The sequence below is a fragment of the Neolamprologus multifasciatus genome, chromosome 5 (assembly GCF_963576455.1).
Source record: "Neolamprologus multifasciatus chromosome 5, fNeoMul1.2, whole genome shotgun sequence".
Classification (NCBI taxonomy): Eukaryota; Metazoa; Chordata; class Actinopteri; order Cichliformes; family Cichlidae; genus Neolamprologus; species Neolamprologus multifasciatus.
Window position 1 is genome coordinate 11526419 of NC_140443.1, and position 24418 is coordinate 11550836.

Genomic DNA, 24418 nt, shown 5'->3' on the forward strand with positions numbered 1-24418 from the left:
TCTTCTGGCATAGAGCTTCAGTTACCCCCCACAGATTTCAGTGGATTCAAGTCAAGGCTTTAATGCCTGTCAATAACATTCACTGTGGTCATCTGGAGGTAAGCGACGATCCAGACCCAGTTTTGCTCATGACTGTTTGAGATTTTCTTTTAAAATTTTTACATATCCTTCTTTCTTCATGGTTTCTTCCACCTTGACAAGATTCCCAGTTCAAGACACTCTGAAGTGTCCCCCCAGCATAACACTCCCACCACTGTGTTTCACTGTGGGGATGGTGTTCTTTGTTTTGTACGCCTGTTCCTTCTTTCTCCAAACATAAGCAGCATCTCTGTGGCCAAAGAGTTCTAATTTTATCTCATCTGATCAAAGGACGCACTTTCAGCATGTATACTCTTTCTCTAGGTTGTCCTTAGCATACTTCAGGCTGGTTTGAAGGTGTCTTTCCTGCAGGAGTGGAGTCTTTCTTAGTCTGCAACTTCACAGTCCATTCCTGTGCAGGGTCCAAGTGATCATCTTTTTTGAGACTACACTTCCTGACTTGACTAAGTCATTAATTTGTGTCTTGGCAGTTGTTCTGAGTGTTAGGTTTATATTGTTGGATTGTCATTTATGCTTAGAAATGTATATATGCTTAGAGTTATATAATCAATTGCATATTGATAGGATGTCTGATCCTTAGCAGTCTGTGTGCCTTCCAGAGTGTTCTGGCATACACACACATCCTAAGGTCATGAGAGAGGTCGTACCTTCTCTAACTGATTTATGGTATAGGAGGACACCTACTCTGTATCTGTTTTAGTATAAGAGCCTTTGTTTAGGTGGACTGCTGGACTCCTGGCACCAGCAGGTCTGGGGAGTCTTCACAGAGTCACATTTTGACCCCACACACACGCTTACATACACACACACACACACATATACCTACACATACACACAGACGGTACTCTTTGTTCACATGCATGCCTATGTAAGACGTCATATGTTAATGAATCTAAAAAAATTGCAGGTGCAAGTGTTGCATTTTGAGGAGAAATTTATTTTAAGCAAAGAAAAGCTACATTTGAGTGAACAAAATTCATTGCTGCGTGCAAAAAATGCATTTCAGTGTTTGCTATTATCAATACACACACACAATAGCAGCCCTTCTTGCTCAGTTTTTGCACTTGCACTTGCTCACAATGTGTTGCTCACGCTCTCAACATTTCTGCCCGTGCGCGTTCATCTCTTTCTGTACACCGTTATATTTGTGCCACAAAACCAGCCAATCACAGACTTGGATGCAAAAAAATCTGATTGGCTGTTTTGGTCTCCAATCAATTCGAAATGACGAAATGCAATATCCCAGAATCCATTTCATCCAAAACTCAAACGAGGCAGTGGCGGAGGAACACAGAGTGGCGGAGTTTGAAATTTTACTCTTTCTGGGTCACAAAATAAACTTTTAAGATATTTTCATGCGAGAATGTTGCTGTGTAAACTTCAAATATTTGCTCGATTTATCAAGACATCACATATTTGCATAAGTGCTCTAACGTTTTCGGAGATGCCTGTTACCCACCAGCTGCCCAGGTGGTCACTCGGGTTAAACATAATATATAAGGCTGAACTGACAAAAGATCACTGACTACACCACCAGGTATTATAGGAAAAACCATAAAGCCTTTGAACTAAAACAAACGCTGTTGTGACAGTGATGTACACTGTCTTGTTGGTATATATGCATGATTTGTATCACCTTAATGTTTCCCTCTCACCACATATCCAAACTACGGAGCCCCGCAAGGGACATGGGAGAAAAAAAAAATTAAGACGGACTTTTGCGAGATCTCACAAAACAAACTCGGGATCTCGCAAAAGTTTTAGCCGCACTCTTCGGAGGCCGCCAGCTCGAAGCTGACCCATTAGCTTCGAAATGGTGGGTGTCAGATCTTCGAAAACGTCGGAGCACTTTTGCAAATATGTGATGTCTTGTAAACCGAGCAGATATTTGACGTTTACACAACTACATTCACGCCTCAAAATATCTTAAAAGTTTATTTTGTGACCCAGAAAGAGTAATATTACAACTAAGTAGCTGCCGCCATTGTTGGAATTCAACTTTTGCGAGATCTCGCAAACGTTTTGCGAGATCCCGAGTTTGTTTTGCGAGATCTCGCAGATGTTTTGCGAGATCCCGAGTTAGTTTTGCGAGATCTCGCAAAAGTCTGTCTTAATGGGGGCGTGGTTAGCAAGCAATGGCGTAAGACGTTTCTTCCGCACCAGCCTATAATTTTTTACTCATATCCATCTGTTTTTTGACACCTTTCTGTTGATTCCTGACGTTTGTATATATTTTATAACAATGACGAAACCTAAAGCTTCAAAAGCTCGTGAAAAGACTGAGAAAATCGGAGAAGATGAAGGTGAGCCAGCGAGTGTGGCTAACGAGCACGCGCTAGCTGAGGAGCCATGTGCAATTAGCCCCGTGACTTCCCAAGTAGCTAACCCGACGTCAGCCGACATAATGAGTGCAATTGCCAGATTGGAGACTTCGGTTGATAGCAAATTAACTGCTATTTCAACCACAATGAACGCTGTGGAGGCCACTCTTTCCACGGTGACTGGGAGGATACATGATATTGAGGAAGCTGTAAATGGGCATGACGAGAGGATTGCCGTTTTAGAGGCGCTCTGCGACTCGCTCCAGAAAGGATACGATTTACATCACAAAAAATTGGATGACCTCGAGTCGCGGTCAAGACGACAGAATATCAGGATCCTTGGAGTTGAGGAGGGGACAGAGAAAGGAAACCCACTGGACTTTGCTTCTGAGCTTATTCCTAAGCTCCTGGGGGGTGAGAACTTCACGGGCAGGGTCGTGGTGGATAGAGCACACCATGCATTGGGCCCCAAGCCAGCTGACGGGGACCGGCCTCGTCCTTTAATTGTGAGGCTGCACTACTATCAAACCCGCGAGCGTATCCTGAGGCTGGCAGCACAAAAAGCTCCGCTGCAGTACGACGGGGCAAAAGTTTTCATCTTTCCGGATCTGACCGCGGAGGTGCTGGCACGGCGCAAGAAGTTTGAAGAAATCCGCAAACGGTGCAGGGCGGCCAATCTGCGCTACGGCTTTATTCATCCGGCTCGATTTCGGGTGACGCTGGACGGGGTCACACAGACTTTTGATAAGCCGGAGGCAGCCAAAAGATTCCTGGACCAGAAACTGGCCGTGGGTACAAATGAGTAGGGCTTTTTAACACAGCGGTTTACTTCCTCAGGTATATGTTTTTTCTGCATAAGCCTTATTTTTGCTGTTCTTATGGGCGTGTAGATGTTGGCTTATACAGCTTAGGTCAGTATTATTGCTGTTATTACTTCCTACAATATGGACAGTATAAGCCCTCAGGATCCTTGTTTACTCTTTGATTTGCTGTATGGGAGCCTAGTAAAGCTCACACATATATGGTTTATACAGCTTTTGTTTTTAATTTATCTGAATTTCCCCCCTTTTTTTTTTTTTTTTTAATAAAGTGTCTTATAAATCTCTTTTTGCTGGTGTGGGGCTGCGGGATGGATTAGGGGTAGGATTGTAGCTACTACTATGTTCCTATTGGATATGTTGGGTGGAGAAGGGCTTCGTTTGGGGAGGCCCCTCATTTTTAGTGGGACCGTTCTTAGTGTTTTATGTTTGGATGTTTTTGTTCTATGGTGGTACAATCTTAAATGTGGTAATTACAGAGTGTATAACTACTGGTTAGCTAGTCAAATTAGGATAAGTAACATTTATGTTAAACACATTCAATAAGACTACACTAAGGTTGGTCACTTGGAATGTGAAAGGCCTGGGCAATCCTGTAAAAAGGGCTAAAGTTCTTGCACACCTTAAACTATTGCAACCTGACATAATTTTTTTACAGGAGACGCATGCTAAGCGCAAAGTTCAATCTGTGCTCCGTGCTAATTGGTTGAGTCAGGCATACAATGCTAATTTTGGAGCTAAAGCAAGAGAGGTTGCAATTTTGTTCAGGAAGAATATTCCTTTCTGTCAAAGCACAGTTACTGTGGATCCAGGGGGAAGGTACCTAATTCTTACAGGTCTCTTAAACTCCTTACCTGTCACTTTTGTAAACGTATACGGTCCTAACTTTGATTGCCCTGAGTTTTTTCAAAAGACTTTTAAGCTGCTGCCAAATGTGAATAATTCTAATATTATAATAGCTGGGGATATGAATCTGGTACTGGACACCCGTTTGGATAAAAATGCATCGGCTCATACCCAACAGTCTAAATCCAGTCATGTTGTGAAGAGTGCGTTGAAAAACATGAACATGGTGGATACTTGGAGACTACTTTACCCCACAGGCAGGGCTTACTCCTTTTTCTCTTCCGTTCATGGGTCGTACTCCCGTATTGATTATATCTTTCTGGACTCTAAACTTATTCCAATTATGAGGGATGTTACCTACCATCCTATTTTAATTTCTGACCATAGCCCTGTGTCCATTGATCTGGATTTTGCAGATTTAGCTAACTTACAGAGAAGAAACTGGCGCTTTGATCCAACTCTGCTTAAAGATGAGACCTTTCATAAGAAATTAGAGAAGCACATTTTAGATTTTATTAATGATAATGATAAAGGTGATGTTGACGATGCAATTCTCTGGGAGAGTATGAAGGCAGTAATTCGAGGCCACATTATTTCGTTCTCTGCAGCTAAACGTAAATCCCAGGAAACGGCTTTGAAGGATCTTGAGTTAAATATACAGCAGCTAGAACAAACCTATCAGTCCTCTCCCAAAATAGAATTACTGGGCAAAATTACTAAATTGAAGTGTGAGTATAATTCTCTGCTCAGCAAGCAAGTTTGCCTTCAAATCACTAAGTGTAAGCAAACATTTTTTGAATTGGGTGATAAGCTTCATAGGTTACTTGCAAGATTACTTAGGAAAACACAAGCACCACAAACAATACTATCAATCAATAACAAACATGGGCAGACCTCTAGAAACCCCCAAGAAATAAACAAGTGTTTTGAAGATTTTTATCGTGATCTTTATAGCTCTAAGAGTTCTGCGAGTCAGTCATTAATTAAGGACTTTCTGGAAAAGTGTAATCTCCCAAAATTAGATGATGAGGCAGTTGCAGATTTGGAGGCGGACTTCACATTAGATGAGATTAAGACAGCTATTCAACAGATGTCAAATAATAAGGCCCCTGGGCCAGATGGTTTTGGAGCAGAGTTTGTATAAAGCTTACTCCTCATTGCTAGCCCCTCTGATTTTGCGTATGTTTAACTATTCAAAATTGTCTGGCTCGCTGCCAAGTTCATTGTATCATGGTGTAATTTCATTGATTCTTAAAAAAGATCGCGATCCTATGTCTGTCTCGTCCTATCGGCCTATATCTCTCCTTTGTGTTGAGACCAAGATATTAACAAAAGTATTATCAAACCGCCTTAAATATCATATTGCTAAACTTATACATCCAGATCAAACAGGGTTTATCCCTAACCGCTACATTTATTTTAATTTGCGTAGATTATTTAATCTCATATATAGTCTTGCTAGGTGTTCAGATGATTCTGTGGTAATAGCTTTGGATGCTGAAAAAGCTTTTGATCAGGTCGAGTGGCCGTATATGTTTACTGTATTATCCAAATTTGGATTTGGTGATTCTTTTATCAATTGGATTAGAATTTTGTACAAAGGACCTATGGCCTCGGTAAGGACTAATAATGATGTATCAAGCCCTTTTCGATTGCACAGGGGCACACGACAGGGAGATCCCATTTCTCCTTTTATTTTTGCCCTGGCCCTAGAACCTTTAGCAGCTCGTATACGGCTAAGTTCTGATATACTACCAATTATACATCAGGGTATTCCTCATAAGTTCTCCGCTTATGCTGATGATGTAGTCTTATTCATATCAAAACCCAAGACCTCGATCAGTCCACTATTGCAGCTTATTAACGAATTTGGCTCTCTCTCAGGGTATAAGATAAATTGGACGAAAAGTGAACTTATGCCTCTGTCGGATCTGGTGGACATGGCTTATCTGCATAATACTCCATTTAGAATAGCGCTAGATAAGTTTGAATGTCTCGGTATCACAGTCACACGTAAGGTGTCACAACTTTTAAAGCAAAATTGGGATAGAAAAGTTAATCAATTGGAGAAGAATATTGAGTTTTGGATCACATTGCCAATTTCCATGGTGGGGCGGATTAATGCCATCAAAATGGTAGTTTTGCCCAGATTTTTATACATCTTTCAATCAATCCCAGTTTGCATTCCCCAGTCATATTTTAAGAAGCTGGAATCTATTGTATCCTCCTTTGTGTGGTCGGGTAAGGTTCCTCGAATTTCCAAAAAACATCTTGTTAAACAGAAGACTTGTGGTGGCCTTGGACTCCCAAATTTTAGATCATATTATATGGCTGCACACTTAAATATTTTTTCATTTTGGCGAAGGTGTAATCCAGGTGCTGATTTGGAAGGACAACCTTCATGGTTGATGATGGAACACCTGTCTTGTAGACAAACTTGTCTTCCAGCCCTGCTCAATAGCGCGATAAAAGTGAAGAATACACTATATGGCAGAAATCCTGTGATTCAAAATTCAATCAAGGTCTGGAACCAACTATTGGGTACAGTAAAGGCTCCTAAAATATATTTGGATGCTCCAATATGTAACAATCATGCCTTCAGGCCTGGGCTGGAGGACATCACGTTTGTGACATGGCAGGGAAGAGGGATTTGTTCTCTCAAAGATATTTACATTGATGGACATTTTCCATCTTTTCAGCAATTGAGGGTGAAATTTAATCTTCCTAATTCACAATTAAGACATTTCATCAAAGCATCTATTCCACAATACAATTTGATTCCTCAAAACTCAGTGCTTGACAGCTTCATGGCAGTTGAGCCCTACACTAGAGGTGCTGTGTCTCGCTTTTACAGGGCCTTACATATATATATGTAAGGTCCATTATATATACAGTCCTTCATCTGATACTTTTAGGGAGCAGTGGCAGGAAGAACTGGGGGTGGATGTTACTGATGATCTTTGGCAAGAGTGTATTAAGAATATATATTGTAGTTCTATAAATGCTAGACATTGTCTGATCCAATTTAAGGTTGTGTATAGGTTGCATTTTTCTCCCACTAAAGTGGAAAAAATATATAAGAACGTTTCAGCCCTCTGTGTTAAGTGTTCAAGTGGTCGAGGAACTTTATCTCACCTTTTCTTTCAATGCCGAAAACTACAGCTTTTGGCAGGGAGGTCCCATGTACCCCCTTTGCAGCATTATTCGGGGTGTCTGAACCGGGATGGGCAAGGGACAAGACAGAGACGCAGGTTGTGTCAATGACTACTCTTGTGGCTAGAAAGCTGATACTTCTCAGCTGGAAGTCTGATAAACCTCCTACCTTTGAAATGTGGTTGAGAGAATTTGGAAATGTACTCCATCTGGAGAAAATCAGGTTTACCTTGTCTAACCGAGAGAGTGTGTTTTATAAGATTTGGCAACCAGTCTTTAGCCTGATGGATAAACTTAAGTGAAATATACTCTGTCTTAACATTTATGTATGCTGTATTACCACCTTGTTGACTTGCCGTCCACCTTCTATTGTGTTCTTTTGAAGGTGATTGTTGTATGCTGCTCAATTATAAAATCAATAAAAATATATTGAAAAAAAAAAAAAAGTCTGTCTTAATTTTTTTTTCTCCCATGTCCCCTGCGGGGCTCCGTACCAAACCGATATCATGACCAGCAGCTTTTACAGCTGTGGCTCCAGCAAACATCAGCTGATACTAGAAAGTAATATTAAATAAATTATAACAACAGTTTATCAAGCTTGAACGTGCTGCTGTTGTTTAGCGCAACATCCGCTGGTTTCCTCTTTCTGGCACAAAGTGGGCAATAAACAAACAAGAGAGATGATCAGCTGATCATTGATCAGTTTCATGATTCAAGTAGAAACAGGAGAGAGAGGGGAGAGAATGAGAGAAGAAGAGGCAGCTGTGCAGCAAAAACACAGAACAACTCCAGCTTTGTGTCTTTTTTTCATTCTAGCTGAAGAACGGGACTAATCGCGTTCCTTTTCCCCCTCAATACGGATGTATTGTAATTGGTCCAGCCCAGAGTTGATCATGACCAATTGGCTAATCCACCACCTTTCATTGTTTATACCATTACAAAAACAAACAAACAAACATAAAAGTGAAAAATCATCATCGGACCACGGGGCAAATGCCTGGTACGCCCAATGGCCAGTCCAGCTATGCGGTCAGCTGGTGGGTAACAGGCATCTCCGAAAACGTTTAGAGCACTTATGCAAATATGTGATGACTTGATAAATCAAGCAGATATTTGAAGTTTACACAGCACCATTCTTGCATGAAAATATCTTAAAAAATTATTTTGTAACCCAGAAAGAGTAATATTTCAAACTCCGCCACTCTGTGTTGGGGCTCAAGAGTTGGGAGTTCGTCTTGTAATCGGAAGGTTGCCGGTTCGAGCCCTCTGTTAGTGCGCCCCAGGGCGGCTGTGGCTACAATGTAGCTTGCCATCACCAGTGTGTGAATGTGTGCGTGAATGGGCTTTGGGGTCCTTATGGACTAGTAAAGCGCTATACAAATACAGGCCATTAACCAAATACAGGCCATTTCTGCGTTCCTCCGCCACTGCCTCGTTTGAGTTTTGGATGAAATGGATTCTGGGATATTGCATTTCGTTATTTCGAGCTGATTGGAGACCAAAACAGCCAATCAGATTTTTTTGCATCCAAGTCCTTGATTGGCTGGTTTTGTGGCACAAATATAACGGTGTACAGAAAGAGTTGAACGCGCACAGGCAGAAATGTTGAGAGCGCAAGCAACACATTGTGAGCAAGCGCAAATGCAAAAACTGAGTGAGAGGGGCTGCTCTTGTGTGTGTATATGGATAATAGCAAACACTAAAATACATGTTTTGCACGCAGCAATGAATTTTGTTCACTCAAATTTAGCTTTTCTTCGCTCAAAATAAATTTCTCCTCAAAATGCAACACTTGCACCTGCAATTTTTGTTTTTTACGTGCACTCAAATTTTTGCGAGCGCTCAGAATAGTGGCACAAAAATAACGCCATATGTAACCACAATAAAGAGCAGTGCTACGGGGGAGCTAACTGAGAGTGACTGGGGTTTTAGTGGAAGGAACGGCGCTCGTTAGAGTTCTCTCAACACAAAGAGCTCTGGTGACTTGCGTCTTGCTTTTCCCATTGTAGTAGAATTGTCTTCAGACACATCTCACCATTTCTTTTTCACAGTCTTTGAAACCTTTTGCTTCCTACCTTTTTTCTCTACTTTGTGGCAGTCTTTGAATTTGTTGAAGATTTATTATTGCAGTTCTTGACACTTGGAAAACATTTTTGGCATGATGCTTTCTGGATGATAACCCTCAGTTTAAACTGGATTTTAAAAGCTTTGAGCATCACAAAGTTATAGCACAGCAGGAGCTTGTAAAAGAGCACTGGAGAAAACTTTGACAAAAACTTTAAAATTTCATATTGGGATTAATAATTTTATCCTCCACAATAATTACTTTCTCTGGTTGCTTTTCTGCCTCGCAGTCTGCAGAGCTTAATAATTTGCTCTTCTGCTTTTGTGTTCACCTGATTCTGCCTAAAAAATCAACCTGGTTTCAAGTGTTTGAAGTTCACAGAAACCATCAGTCGTGCCATGATTTGATGTTGAGAAACCCCTCTTTGCTTAGTTCTGATGCCATGCTTTCCACACGGACACAATTTCGAATGCTCTGGGAATCTTTCCCAGCATCACTTTGGTCATTTTGCCAGCCAGTGCAGGTTTTTTTATGTGAAGTAGTAAACTGTAGCAAAAAATCTATGCTTCTGTCTATTCAGGGTAGTCATCTGAGTGACTGCGAGTACGTCACATCTCCTCTCAGGCCATCGCTCAGCAAAGGCTGCGCCAAATACTGCAACACCACCAAACAGGTGAGAGAGGAACTGGTGCTTTATTTTTAACTTAATGCAGCTGAGTTATTATAGGCAATCAGTTTTACATTTGCTTTTGTTTTTATGTAATTTGTGATTTTTGTTTTGTCCGATCAGTTTAATTCTGCTTAGTTTCCTGTGTTTTATTAGTTTTTCATTTTAATTATGTGTGATATTTATCAGGATGTTCACAGTTGCTGAGCTGGATTGGAAGTGTTTTACTGACACACCTGATTGTCGTCTTTTGTCACTTCCAATTCCCCAGTGGTGGATTAGTCCTTATTGAAACTTATATTTAATACATTTGAAAACATTTATTGCTTTTGTTGTGTACTGTGTGTGTGTGTGTGTTTGACAGGTAGCAAAGTGTTGTAAAGGTTTCTATGGTCCGGACTGTAAGCCCTGCATCGGAGGATTTCAGCATCCATGCTACGACAAAGGAACTGTAAGGAGGAACATTCAGGCAGCCTCGTCCCTCGGCTGATGTGTTTTAATTTTTAATTTTTTGCTTTGATTGCACACAGTGCTCTGATGGTATCCATGGTAATGGCTCATGTAGCTGTCAGGCAGGCTGGACGGGTATTGCCTGCCACATCTGCTCAGATCCAAACAAACATGGTGTGAACTGTGATGAAGGTAACGCCTCCTCTTAGCTGACAGCTTTTCACTATGTTCAATGAAATGTCCATTTCCAATTTGATGTATTTACATACAGAAATTATGTTTTTTTAAATTTAGTTTTAGTTTTTTCTTTTAAGTTCAGTTTTGGTTCTGTTGGTTTTCAGAGCGACTTTGCTTGTTTCATTTTGAGTTTATTGTTTATTTAATGTTTATTTTTTCTGTAGTTCTTGTAAGTTTCTATATTGATTCTGGGTTTTTACCCCTCAGCCGTAAAAGGCTTATAGGGCATTATTGTCACCCTGCCGGGCGGGTGGATAGCATGGCCATGCACGTTTGGGAATGTGAGTTATTGTGAATGCTGTAAGTCGAGAACAAGGCAATGTAGGATTTTGAAATTTATACTGTAGGTCTGTCTACTAAAAATCTCAGATGTGTTCAAATTGCAGTGACCTCGAGTTTGTGGGACCTTGAGGTCAAATTTTCTGAAAATCTTGTGATTCTCAAGAATGAGGCAATGAAGGATTGTAAAATTTATACCATAGGTGTGTCTAATTGGAGGCTGAGAGGTAGCACTGGCAGCAGCCATTATTTTTATTTCCTAAAATCAACATGAATTATGTATTATCCTGAGAATAAAATGGCCTTTGGTATTCTGATTCTTTTTATTGGTATTCAGAAAAGGTACTGCGATATCTTTCTTTTCTGAATACTAAGGGTCATTGAGTTGCAGACATGGCATCCTGTCTCAATAAATATATTAAGCCTCCTGATGCTTGTTGAGTTGATAAATTTGAAGAAAGTAACAAAAGAACGAAGTATGAGCTCTACACAAGAGTGACGGAGCTACTCAGCCTGTATATAAGCCCACAGACACGCTATGAAGGAAGCTAATTTCCTCTGCCTCTATCCTCAGTCCTATTCTTTTGGTGAGGTTAGGAATGTAGAACAACCAGTAAACTGGCCTTCATGCTGAGCCCTTTGTTCACCACAGCAGACCAGTACAGGGTCCACATCACTGCACCAATCCTGACATTAATGGCCTTCTTAGAATTTTATTGTCGATCCATCCAACAGTGGTTGAGGCCCTTTACCCAGAACCACATAAATCACACTAATATATGGACCTGCTAGAAGAAATGAGGCCAAAAATATGATTAATCTTTGGAAATCATATTTACAAATGCTTCATTTTTACCCTTATATCAACATTCAGTGTCCTGTTTTCTGAGGCTTAACTGGATTAATATTATTATAATAACTATTTAGTGTGAAAAACCTCTGTATATGGAAATAAAGTATTGTACAAAGGGTAATGGAGGTGCATTTTGTTTAAATATTCAAACTAACTGACTGAAAATTATAACATAATGTGTATGTGCTTGTCTTTAGATTGCCGCTGTGTTCACGGAACGTGCGATAACCGACCAGGCAGCGCTGGTGTGTGTCGGAGAGGCTCTTGTTTGGAGGGATTCTCCGGGGACCTGTGTGACAAGACGGCCATGCCGTGCAACGCAGACGGACTGCTGCAGCATTGTCACATCCACGCATACTGTAATCAGACAGGACTGGCTATTACGTAAGAAAATACTAATCATAAAACCATTACTAAAACTTGAAGCTGAGAGATCGTTTTGTGTTGAGTCACTTTTTAGGTGTTGTAAATTTTTAGACAGCAAAAACTTTCTTGTTCTTGCCGTGGCTCCTGAGGTCTGTTTTTGGACATTTAATTAGCATTCTGGAGCCATCCCCACTCCCTTACTCCTCAATGTCTGAAACAAACTGCACAAAACTCTTTGTAATCGGATGTATCCTCAGTTCTTCTTTGGACTACGTTTTCAGATTAAGGTACTTGTGATAATCAAGGATTAAAGACTTTGTACAATACCTGCAATTTTTAAGTTTCATTACTGGCCTGAAAAGGAGGATGTTCGATCAGATCTGGGGGTTTTTGTGAAGTAGGCCAAGTTTTCATCAGAAATGCTATTCTAGCTTGCTTGGCACTTGCGTTAGCATGACTGATCTTCTCGTGACAGATGGCATACTGTTGGCAGATGAAGCTATCAGACAGATAGACATTTATGACAGTTTATTCATTGATACAGCTTTGTTGTGTTTGGCCCAGCATGAGAAAATTATCCTTTTTTTACCCCAGATCTCTCCATCCATCCATCTATCCACCCGCCCACCCTGTTGAGTCCTTTGTATCCACCTGCTCCCAGAGTAGAGCCATTACTCCTCCACATGTCCTGCATGTGGAGGAGTTATGGCTCTACTCTGAGCGCCCCCTGAATAACTTAGGGCCTCATCCTATCTCTAAGTGGAGGCTTATTTTCTCAAAAATGAATGAATGAAAAAATGAAGTTTGAACAACTGCACACCCTGGGTTTTGTGATTAGGAAACGTATAGCATTTCTTGTTGTTTTTTATGTATATATATATAAAAGCTAAGTTTTACTTTGAGTTTTATAATAAAAAAAAAAATCGAATGGGCGTTTAAGAAACTGCCCTGAAATTCATGTGGAAATGTTTAATCAAAAGCCATAATCGAGCCAAAATGTCTCTTCATCCATCATCTTATGATCAAATAACTGCCAAAGGTTTAAATGCTGGCTTGGTTAAAATGTTCTGGTTGTCCTGTACTGTTATTTAAATAGATTTTTAGTAATTCCTTCAGCGATGTTCTGTGAAGAAATAAACAACAGGGATTTGTCACCTCTGTTATTGCATCACCTGTTGAGTTTGTTTAACTGTGTGTGTGTGTGTGTCTTACATAAGGTGTGTATGTAAGGATGGATATGAGGGTGACGGTCACTCCTGTACTGCCATCAACCCCTGTCTGAAGAGTAACCGAGGAGACTGCGACACCAATGTAAGATTATTTCTTTGTGTGTATGTGCGTGTGTGTCTTCAAAGCAGTGATAGGATTTAGGACAGAACCCCCCCGGAGTCTAGACGCTGATGGTGGTGAAGGAAGAAGCCTGAGGCTGAAACGGGGCCCTGACTGAGGTTTCTGTGGGGTGGGGATTTGGAGGAGGAGGGTTGAACGAATGAGGCTCTGTAAGGGAGTACGATGGAGATTTAACACAAAAATGGAAGCTGATTGTCTCAAAGAATGCGGGCAAGAAGATAATTGGACTAGAGTAATGATGTCAGTATTGAGATTGACAGTATGGGAAATCTTTAGTGATGTAAAGAACAGAAAAGCAGCCGAACACCCAGGAAAGCAGACAGATGAGTGACTATAGATCTTTCAAACTGAGTTTCATTTCAATAAAGCACACAAACCGATTTACTAAGGTTTGCAACATTTCAACTTACTGCTTGTATATCTAATGAAGAGGAAAGAAAGAAAAAGAAAAAAGCATGTCTTATATTTCTTGATTGATACTGAAATGAACATGACTGAGCCTGTGTTTAAAAAATAGCTATCAACTAACTAACAACAACTATGAAAGCTTTTTGGGGATTATGAGGCTCACATACTGTTTTGTCACATTTTTTTTTGTAAATCTCGCTTTATGTGTTGTTGTTCTGCTATATTTATTTAATATGTGTGTGATTTTATTTAACTTTTCACCTTCAGTAATCATAAAGATAAGCTCTTTTATATTCAGTGCAGTGCTCTTGTCTTTGTGACACATCCTCTTTCTCTGCAGGCTGAGTGTGTGTATGCGGGTCCAGGTAATGCTTCATGTGTGTGTGCTGAGGGCTGGACGGGTGATGGCACAGTGTGTGTGGAGATCAACAACTGTCAGCTGGAGAGTCGAGGAGGCTGCAGCACCAACGCGGACTGTAACCACATCGGACCCGGACAGGTCGGTGCTTAAAATTTGTGATAGGATAAACTTTTGAATTTTGAATTTGAATTTTCAGCTCCATATTTTGATTCTTGTACTCCGGTATAGAAGCTCAGTATAAATCCTGGGCCAAAACTAACCAGAGATCACTTGTATATATGCTGACCACATTATGTAAAATTTGCAAATATGAGAATTCACCATTGTATATGCAAAAATAACTGGTTATTAACCAGCTGTCAGGCGGTTCTGTTTCTCATCTGACCGTTTCTCCATCTGCAGAGTGACTGTGTTTGTAAAAGTGGATACATGGGCAATGGAAAGGTGTGTGTCCTCATCAACCCCTGCCTAAAAAAGAACGGAGGCTGCCATGAGCTGGTATTCACACACACACACACACACACACACACACACACACACACACACACACACACACACACACACACACACACACGAACACATATGCCAAGTAAGAATGACTAATAATAACAATAGATCATAATGTTGGTTTCGAATGAGATTGTAGTGTTATGTGATCAGCAGCACAAACACCATGTAGAGTGTAGCTCCAGTTCAGTGAGTCAAGAGGTGAAGCCTAGCAGACACTTACAGCTACAGTTGTCCACCTGTTAGTCAAAACCTCTAACTTTTAAGCCAAATATATAAGATGTATAGTTATTATTAATGGGGAAAATTAGTTATAGAGCCTGGTACCATTGTAACAGGCATTAAATAGTTTAATGCTGTAAAGTTGGGTATTTTAACATAGGAGTCTGAGGGGACTGGCTTTGTTTTGGAGCCAGCCTCAAGCTTCAATTTTAGCCTTGGAGGTTAGCACTCAATAATGATAATTGTAGCTGCTCTCATTGATGGGTTACACTAACTCTGCATTCAGAAAAATGTATCAACAGTGTAAGTCCATTAAGGTTAAAGGTAAAGATTCAGTCCCATCAATTAGCGTTTGTATATAACTTCAGGAACTCTACTTGCAGGGCAAATAGGGTGCAATAAGGAAAAAATATCTTAATACTGATCATTAAAACAAATTAGTTTGAAAAAATTGGGTAAAATAGCTAAAAGATTGTGAAACATTTTTTATTAGCATAATGAGATTTGATCAGACATCAAGAAAGTATTTGAAGTCTTTGTCTGTTGGATGAATTTTATTAAATCTTTAGAGAGCTTGTGATTCTTTTCCCAACATGAAATTTTTTCCTTGGTTGGCATTTTGTATTGGGGATATGATGAGAGCAACCTTAGTGAGACCCATAGTCAGAGCAGCCACTTTCACCGGATGAATCAAATAATTACAGTTGATTCGAGGTCCTGATCTGTGTATGCTAACAAAGAAAGCATCCCTCTGTGTGTAGAAAAGCTGTTTATGGTCACACCATAGAACAAGGCCGCTGGCCTTGATCATGTGGCGGCAGAAGCCCTCAAAGCTGGAGGAGAAGTCCTCGTCATACGTTTACACTCGTTATTCAAACTGATCTGGACATCAAATGTGATACCAGCAAATTGGAAGAAGGCAGTTGTCATTCCTATCCTAAAGAAAGGCAACAACCGAGAATGTAAAAACTACCGGGGCATCAGCTTACCGTCCATCGTCGGCAAGGTCTTTATGAAAATAATTCAGTCACGCCTTCAAAAGCACCGTGAGATGACCAGCCGGGAAGAACAAGTCAGGTTCCAGATCTGGACGAGGCTGCAGCGACCAGATCTTCACCCTACGTCGACTCATTAAGGAACGGATCAGATGCGGACGCTGGACAGCCATCGTCTTTATTGATTTCAAGTCTGCGTTTGATTGCATCGACCGGCCGGCCTTGTGGAGGGCTTTGGCGGCCGAACACATACCCGTGAAGATCATCGAGCTGCTACAAACCAGCCAGGTACGTATTTATGACGAAGTGTCCGAAGAATTCCCCATCAGGACAGGGGTCCGGCAGGGTGATGTGGTTCAACATCGTCATCGATGCGATAATGCGCAAAGCATTCGAGGGCCGCCACGGAGTCCAAGCCTCGACCGATCGATTTATCACCGATCTAATGTTCGCTGATGATAGTGCTATTTTTGCCGAAGACGACACCGAGGCAACTCACATCCTCTATGACATCGCATGGCACTCCAAACCGTACGGCCTCAAGGTTAACGCCGAGAAGACAAAAGTCCTGACCACCGACGGCTCACCAGCGATCGTCCACCTCGACGGTGTGCAGATCAAACAAGTCCAACAATTTAAATATCTGGGGTCCCTCGTCGAGGAGAAGAAAGTGGCATCATCAGTGGAGATAAGCTCCAGAATTGGGCAGGCGGCGGCAGCATTTGCTTCCCTGCGCTGGTGCGTCTGAAAGAAGAACGACATCTCATTGGCAACAAAGATCCGCCTTATTGAACCCTGATCCTGCCCATTCTACTTTACGGCGCGGAGACGTGGACAATGCTCAAACACGACCTGAGCAAGCTCGAAGTTTTCCAAATGCGTTGCCTTAGATGCGTTCTCAGCGTTTCCCTTTGCGACCGTCATTCGAATGACACCATACTCACCAGCTGCGGCAGCCAACTGACAATCGGCGACCTAATCCAGCGCCGCCGACTCCGTTGGTTTGGCCACATTTGTCAAATGGACCCGAGCCGCTACCCCCATGGCCTACTCTGGTTGACCCACCCCACCGATTGGAGGGTGCATCGAAATGCACCAAAGAAGACATGGATGAAACAAATCCAGGATGATTTGAAGGCCCTTCGACTTGAGCAGGCACGAACCATCGCCTTAGATTGAAAAGCGTGGAAGATAATCGTTGGTCAAGCAAGAGAACCTGCGGCACCTACAGCAGCGTACTGGTTGCGCCAGGGTTTTAATAGTTTTGCAATTTTCATTAGTTTTTATTTTTATTTAGTTTTGACTTCAGATTTTCAATTTTATATCAGTTTTAATTAGTTTTTACCAATTGTTTGCTAGTTTAGTTTAGTTTTTATTTTTTGAAAATCCTTAGTTTCAGTTTAGTTTTGATTAGTTTCAGTTATAGTTTTAGTTGTGTTTGCAATAATTAAGTGTAACAAAAATCCCAGTTTCATCATATCAGTCATTCTCTTCTGCTTATCCTTGGGTATGTTGCTATTCCAGCTACCATACCCTGCACCCTGGACAGGTCGCCTGTCTGTCGCAGGGCTAACATGCAGAGACAGACAACTCACATTCCCACCTATGGGTTCTTTAAATAAATAAATAAAGGCAGATGAACAACCATTGATACCAGGCAACTATAAAACGTATATCTTGGCCCCAATGAGACTATTAACTCTTGCAGCACCGGGTGTTCGTAATTGTGGTTCAAGTGAATTGATAAACTTTTTGAAGGTAATTGACTCACACAGTTATGTAGATATCCCCGTCCTGTTGTCTCGGGATGCATCACGCTGCCTTGCCTGGGGTTAGCTTCTGTTTTCTGGGAATGAGGGTTGAATGTACTCCCTTACCCTCTCAAGGTAAGCTAGGTTAGCCTTCTTGTGTGAGCTTTTCAAGTGCACTTTAAGGTTTGTGGGATTTTTTTCCCTTTAGAAATGTCCCTCATAATTTGTCTGTTTCCACTACAAGACACTTGCTTTATCCAAAACACAGTCATATTCAAAGTAATCCCAAATTGGACTCTGGCGCTTTCTCCCGACTTTTCCTGACATGATTCTGCGCGTGGACGGAATAGCAACACAGACGACTCGACTAACGTACTTGCCACCTGCTGGCATAATGAGACACAGCAAGAAAACAATCTGGAAACTAAACTTCATTTTCACCCTTGACTATTGTATGACACGCACACATCAACGAAAACTAAACACATTTTTGCTATAAATTCAGTTAATTTTAGTTAGTTTTGTGAACACTGATTCCAGTTTTAGTTAGTTTTCCTTTTTTTGTTTTTATTTTTATTTCCGTTAACGAAAATGTTTTTTCACTTCTAGTTTTCGTTATTTCGTTAGTTTTCGTTAACGATAATAACCTTGGGTTGCGCGGCAGACCACCACCGCTGGTCGCCCGCTATGGACCAGAAGAAGACACCATAGACCATAGTATTATTGCTTTTCTATTTTTAAAGTTTAAATCTTTATCCCTTGAGAGCATAGTAGGCATAAACCTTGTTTCTCTTTTCTGCCCTGCTCGTAGAACAGAATTACTGGGTCTGCATCACAAGTTAGTGAGGGAGGTCTCTGCCTACTCTAGCAGCTGTTCTTGGAAAACCTGAAAACTATTCTAATGCTTGTCAAACCTCATCTTTATTGATGTCGGAACTCTTCATGTTTGGTACAGGCGATGTCATCAACTGTTATCTCGAAGGAAATTCTTGCATGTAAAACAAAAATTAGTTTGTGAGTACTTTGTGATGCCACAGTATTAATGATTTAGATTAGCATCCTATAATTCTCTCTCTCTCTCTCTTTCTCTGTGTGTGTGTGTGTGTGTGTTTTGTTTTGTTTTTTTGTATGTCAGGCAAAGTGTGAGAAGACAGATGGTGGAGGTCACACCTGTACCTGTCCTGACGGCTACGCTGGAGACGGAAACATTTGCTACGGATCATTACTTGACGTAAATACTTAGCTCATTATGATCCATTGTGGTTATATAAGTTGAAATCATTCACTTTCATGGTGAGCCAAATCAGTTTCACTATGTTAAGTGAAAATAAAATGAAAGACAGTCAAAGTGTGGAACTAATATCTTTTTCATAATCTGGATTGAAGGGCGTTTATGTTTATTTACTGCAGGTGCTTTAATTTCATTTCAACCATACAACATTTTTCAGGATACACTCAGTTTTTATGCTTTGCACAAAAATGAAGTTAGAAAAAAAAAAATCAACATACATGTGGCCAATATGTAGCCAGTCCTCAGGCTGCAAAAAAAGGGAAAAAAATGTAAATTTTTTTTTAGTTTATTTATTGCAGAAAAAAATAATTTAACATGAGCACTCAGAGAACACGAGCAAGGATATAATTAAACTGTTTTATGATGTTTCTATTATAACAGGCTTGGGTTGTGTCTGAGAAACCTAATTAACTAGGCTGCACATTTAATGTTATTTTTAGTTCTTTTTTTTAAATTAAGATGCCAGATTGCAGTTATTTTTTTTGCATTTCTGAACAGAAAAAAATGTTTTACTGGTTGAATGTTACGCTTGATAAATTTCTGACTCCTTAGAGAAGTCGGCGTATATTTGGCTTCAGTTTGTTTTTTTGTCTCATAAATATCAATCTGGTTCTTACTTTTTAAAATGTTTTTAAACAAAATTTCTAAAATATTTCTGTTATTGTTTGTATTACTTCAGACTTGATTCATTAACTGTAATTCATTACACAGTTATGTTTCTGTGGGTGTGTTTGCAGGAGCTGGAGATGAATGTAAAGATGTACAGTTTCTACCGGCTGACTCAGGTAAGTAAGAGGAAGACAAACTACTCTATAGTTATTGAACTTCGTCAGTTTTCTGGGTTCAAAGTTAAACTACATTAAAGCCTTGATAGCTGGCGAGTTTCCTAATTTAGTGACTGATGTTGAAAATAGATAGAAATCTGGGATTTTCACCCCTTCTACAGCTGTTCTCCTGCAGCTCCCTCCTTTCTGTTTTGAGCCTCTCAGAAGACTGGTGTAGAGACTGACACATAAGCTAAAGACATTTACGGCTGTGCATTTTGGCCTGTTAAAAGAATCAGTGTCAACTTAGACGCACACAGATTTTATAAAATATTCTACATTTCCACCTGCTGTAAAAATATGTTTTTGACAGGAAAGGGAAGCCTTTACAGAAATCGCTGTTTTCTCAACTGTGTGATGGTTTTCTCATCTATTGTCGTACATGGCACTGTAGTGGCAAAGGTGTTGTTAAAAGTTAAAAATATGAATAAATTTACCAGCCAATGGAGTCAAAGCAGCCAAAACAATTAGACACCTACCCAGAATGAGTGTTACCTTTGACACAGGTGAAGCTTCTGTAGGTCCACCTGCTCATTGTTTTCAAAAACTACTCTGCTCCAATGATAACTAAGCTGTATACGGTGTCATGTGATCAGCGTTCCAGTCATGCCTTTGAGGACCTGAACGGGAACTTAACTGTGTTGGTGCCAACTCGAGACGCTCTCAGGAACATGAGTACAGCTGACAACTTATTCTGGAACAGCCGACACCACCTGCCTTACTTCCTGCGGTAAAGTCACACACACATTAAAACTGATCCTTGAGCTCAGACAAAGCATGCCAGTGCATGAAGTTTGTGTGACAGAATCAGTGTTTCTAACACAAAGTCTAAATTTATTTTACCTTTCTGTTTGTAGACTTTTTAAAATATTGATTTTATATTGAATATATTGATTTTGTATTGATTCTCTTTTAAACAGTACTTTAATGTATTTATTCATTTTATTGTTTGTTGTTTTAATCTTATTTGTTCTTTTGTTTGGTTGTTATGTTTTATTTTTTCTGTATTTTATAGTAATATGCTTGTCTTTAAACTCTGTTATGTTTTAGTGCAATATAAAAATTAAAGGGATTTTTAAACCAGCTCACAGGAGTCTGCGGAGGTATTATGATAAGTTACAGAGAATCTCTGTGTATGGAAATGAGTATTTCCAGAGTTTTCTCCAGGCCATTGTAAATTTGATGAGGCAGCTATAGACAGTGACTCATTTATCTAACACCACAATCTAGTTTAAAGTCTGTATGATCGTTTTCTTAATGAATCACAGAGATAGAATGATTTAAAGGGATACAGTATAATTCGCTTGAGATTTGGCAGATATGGGCAGCATGTGGCCAGAGGAAATCTTACTTTGCTTAAAAGGCGTCTCCTCTCCACATTAGCCTGCAGAATAAGAAGCCTGGGCTGTATTCTGCTTGTGCTCACGCCTTAGGCATGTGCGATGTGCTTTTACCTTACCTTATCTTTTCACACTGCTTACAGCTGTTTGAGTTTATTAAATACTTGAATCATCATATGATCCATAGGTGTGTCTCCAAAGACAGAGATCCATTTATGCATAAGACACAGCAGCAGTGACTGATAATTATTTAGTTATACCCAACACATACAGATAATCAGTCAGTAGCCAATAGTATTTCACAACAGGTGAGGCAGGTGAGCTGCCACAGAGAAGCACAGTTTAATGTTAAATCTCTTGTTCTACAGATCGGTATGTAAAGTATTTGGGTATTGTATCAGTATAGTTTTCATGGATATTTGCTATCGCTACGATCTCTGATCTTTGTATTTAAATGTATAGCATAATATTTATTAATTATATGAACCCCCAGCCCATCGCCCTCTTCCCCATTGTCCAACTGATATTCAAAGGTCAGTCGCCCAGATTAAGTGGTGCTGCATTTCACCTATAGCAGACCTAACTAAATGCAATCCTCCATAACCCAGACAAAATTCTGGCTCCCACAGATTGGCTCTATGCCCATGTGGCAAAAATATTACAATCAATCAATTTCAGAGATTCCTGATTTTAACTCCTTATCTGCCAAAGGAAGACAATATTGTAGACCTGCACAAGGCTGGAATGGACTACAAGGCCATCAGCAAGAAGCTTGGTGTGAAGACGACAACTGAAAAATTATTCAGATATGATAGAAAATAGAAGAAAAATAGAAATGTGTTTAGGAATCACCCTCAGTCTGGAGGTCCATGTAATATCTTGCCTAATGGGGTGAAGATGATCTTGAGAAATAAGGTGGGAGGGGCTTGTTAATGATCTGAAGGCAGTAGCAACCACAGACACCAAGAACAGCAATGGTTACTCACTGTGCCATAACTGAGATCTTGCAGCACCCACAAGGTCACCCTGCTCAAAAAGGCAGACGTGCACGTCAGTCTTAAGTTTGTCAGTGAACCTTTAAATGATTCAGACAAGGTTTGAGACAAAGATCTGTGGTCAGATTAAACCAAAATCAAATCAACCCGCTGTGTTTGGAGGAAGAGAAATACTGAGGGTCACTCAAAGAATACGTGGTAACATCATGCTTTGGGGCTGTTTTTCTGGTCAGGAGGGAGCTGTAGCTTTGAGTTGCCAAGCAGCACCCAAGTAACCTAAAGGATTTAGAACGTTTCTGTAATGAGGGGAGGGCCAAAATCCTTCCTGAGATCTGTGCAAACCTGGTGACCAACTACTAGTTACCATTTGGCTTGCCAACAAAGGTTTCTCCGCCAAGTACTAAGTCATATTTTGCTTGGTGATGAATTACTTATTCCATTCAGTGACATGCGAGTCCACTTATAACTTTCATGTACTCTGTTTTTTTCTTCTATATTTCTGGATTCTTTCTCTGTCTCAATTAAAATGAAACTACCAGGTCTTCTGTAATTGAGCAAACTTACAAATTCTGCAGGAATTCAAATAAGCATTTCCCTCACTGATAGTTGTGTCAGTAAAGATGTTGGTGGTGCATCTGAAAGACTGTAAAAATTTAACATTTCTGTACTGTTTAAATTAGGAACTGCTGATCTCATGGATCACATGTCCTTTGCTGACAGGATCCTGGAGCGTGTTGTGTGTTTTAGAAAACTTGTTTTTATTTATTTACTGCTCCCTTTGGTTGCAGGGCCCACGTGTTGAAGGGGATCTACTCTGTGGAAGATCTGGGCAGCATGGTGGGCAAAAGACTGCCAACCCTAAACCTACCCACTCAGTGGGAGATCAGCAACAGCAGTGGGGTAAGAGTGGGTCAGTTGTGTCTCACCACATAACTACACATTCTGGTGGGTTTACTCAGATTTTTTGTGTTCACAAGGTTCGCCTGATGTAGAAACTGCAGGTGTACAAGGGTATTCATGTCACTACATTCATGTTACATATAACTAGTTTCTACGGAAATGATTTGCATTTTATCCTCTTTAAGCTGGCGCTTACAGACAAATGTGGTATACTTTAACATAATTAGAGAGAAAAATCATTTCAATCATTCAATTAATTCAGTCAATCTTTCAATCAAAATCATTCTGTCATTTTAATTCTTTAATAGGAAAATCTATAAGAATTACTTTTCAGTCAGTATCATTATTGTTTTGGATCCATTTTATTGTACCTTACCTTTTGGGCTGTGTGTGTGTGTGTGTGTGTGTGTGTGTGTGTGTGTGTGTGTGTGTGTGTGTGTGTGTGTGTGTGTTTCAGGCCATCCAAATTGGAAAAGCATCCATCCTCACCCCCAACCTACCTGCGATCAATGGCTATCTCCATGTCATAGACAAGGTACACGTGAATCTTTACAGTGAAATGAAAATAAATAAATACAGATTTTTTCATGCAGAGCAAATAATGATGTAAATAAATAACATTATTAGCATATTAGTTTACTCTCTCTCCATCTACACATACAGAGTACCTTTCTCTCTGTCTGTCTGTTGTCAGATTCTGGCTCCGCCTCTCTCAGACCTCCCACCTGAGCCTCCCACACTTATGTCTTTCCTAAACTCCTCTTCCAACTTCACGCTTTTCAGAGAGTATGTTCTGGTAAGTCTGTCTGATCTCAGCATCATGTGATAAGATGTAATCCTTTTTTATTTTTAATCTTTTTTTATTCTACTTCTTCTTCTTATTATTACATTTAATTAACTTCCTGTGTGTTTTCTCTCAGATGTACAACCTGTCTTCAAATCTTACTGAGTCATTTACACTTCTGCTGCCAACAGATGAGGCTATAAGGCAGCATCTTAGCAGGACTAACACCTCCATCCTGGTAGGTCAATAATATAATTCAGTGGACAGCTGCTATTTTGCAAAACCTCCAAACACTTGTCAAGAAAATAGATACTTTAAAGGTTGTTTTATACAACCTTTAAAGTATTTATACATTTCCCATTTTTAAAAATAACTCAAATAATTCAGAAATGAGCTAAATCTATTAACAAAATGTGAAGGAACAACCACTCTTAGTTTATGTCCAAAAACATTTATGTTACGATCCTTAGATGTTAGAATATCAGCTGAGAAACATCTGGGCTGTATATTTGTGTAACAAGAGTTGCACAAAAGCC

General features: G+C 40.1%; 1 protein-coding gene across 2 annotated transcripts in view; it reads left to right on the forward strand.

Annotated features, from left to right (window-relative positions):
* stab1 (stabilin 1) overlaps positions 1 to 24418 on the forward strand; it is a 183789-nt gene that overhangs the window by 32844 nt on the left and 126527 nt on the right. For both annotated transcript variants that reach the window (XM_085158702.1, XM_085158703.1), the window contains 14 exons: positions 9883 to 9975; positions 10334 to 10420; positions 10500 to 10611; positions 11986 to 12172; positions 13372 to 13465; positions 14253 to 14411; positions 14676 to 14771; positions 18884 to 18979; positions 19777 to 19824; positions 20460 to 20593; positions 22987 to 23098; positions 23556 to 23633; positions 23793 to 23894; positions 24019 to 24120. In XM_085158702.1, the coding sequence (XP_085014828.1) occupies positions 9883 to 9975; positions 10334 to 10420; positions 10500 to 10611; positions 11986 to 12172; positions 13372 to 13465; positions 14253 to 14411; positions 14676 to 14771; positions 18884 to 18979; positions 19777 to 19824; positions 20460 to 20593; positions 22987 to 23098; positions 23556 to 23633; positions 23793 to 23894; positions 24019 to 24120 (1500 nt within the window). The remainder of the gene's footprint in view (positions 1 to 9882; positions 9976 to 10333; positions 10421 to 10499; positions 10612 to 11985; positions 12173 to 13371; positions 13466 to 14252; positions 14412 to 14675; positions 14772 to 18883; positions 18980 to 19776; positions 19825 to 20459; positions 20594 to 22986; positions 23099 to 23555; positions 23634 to 23792; positions 23895 to 24018; positions 24121 to 24418) is intronic.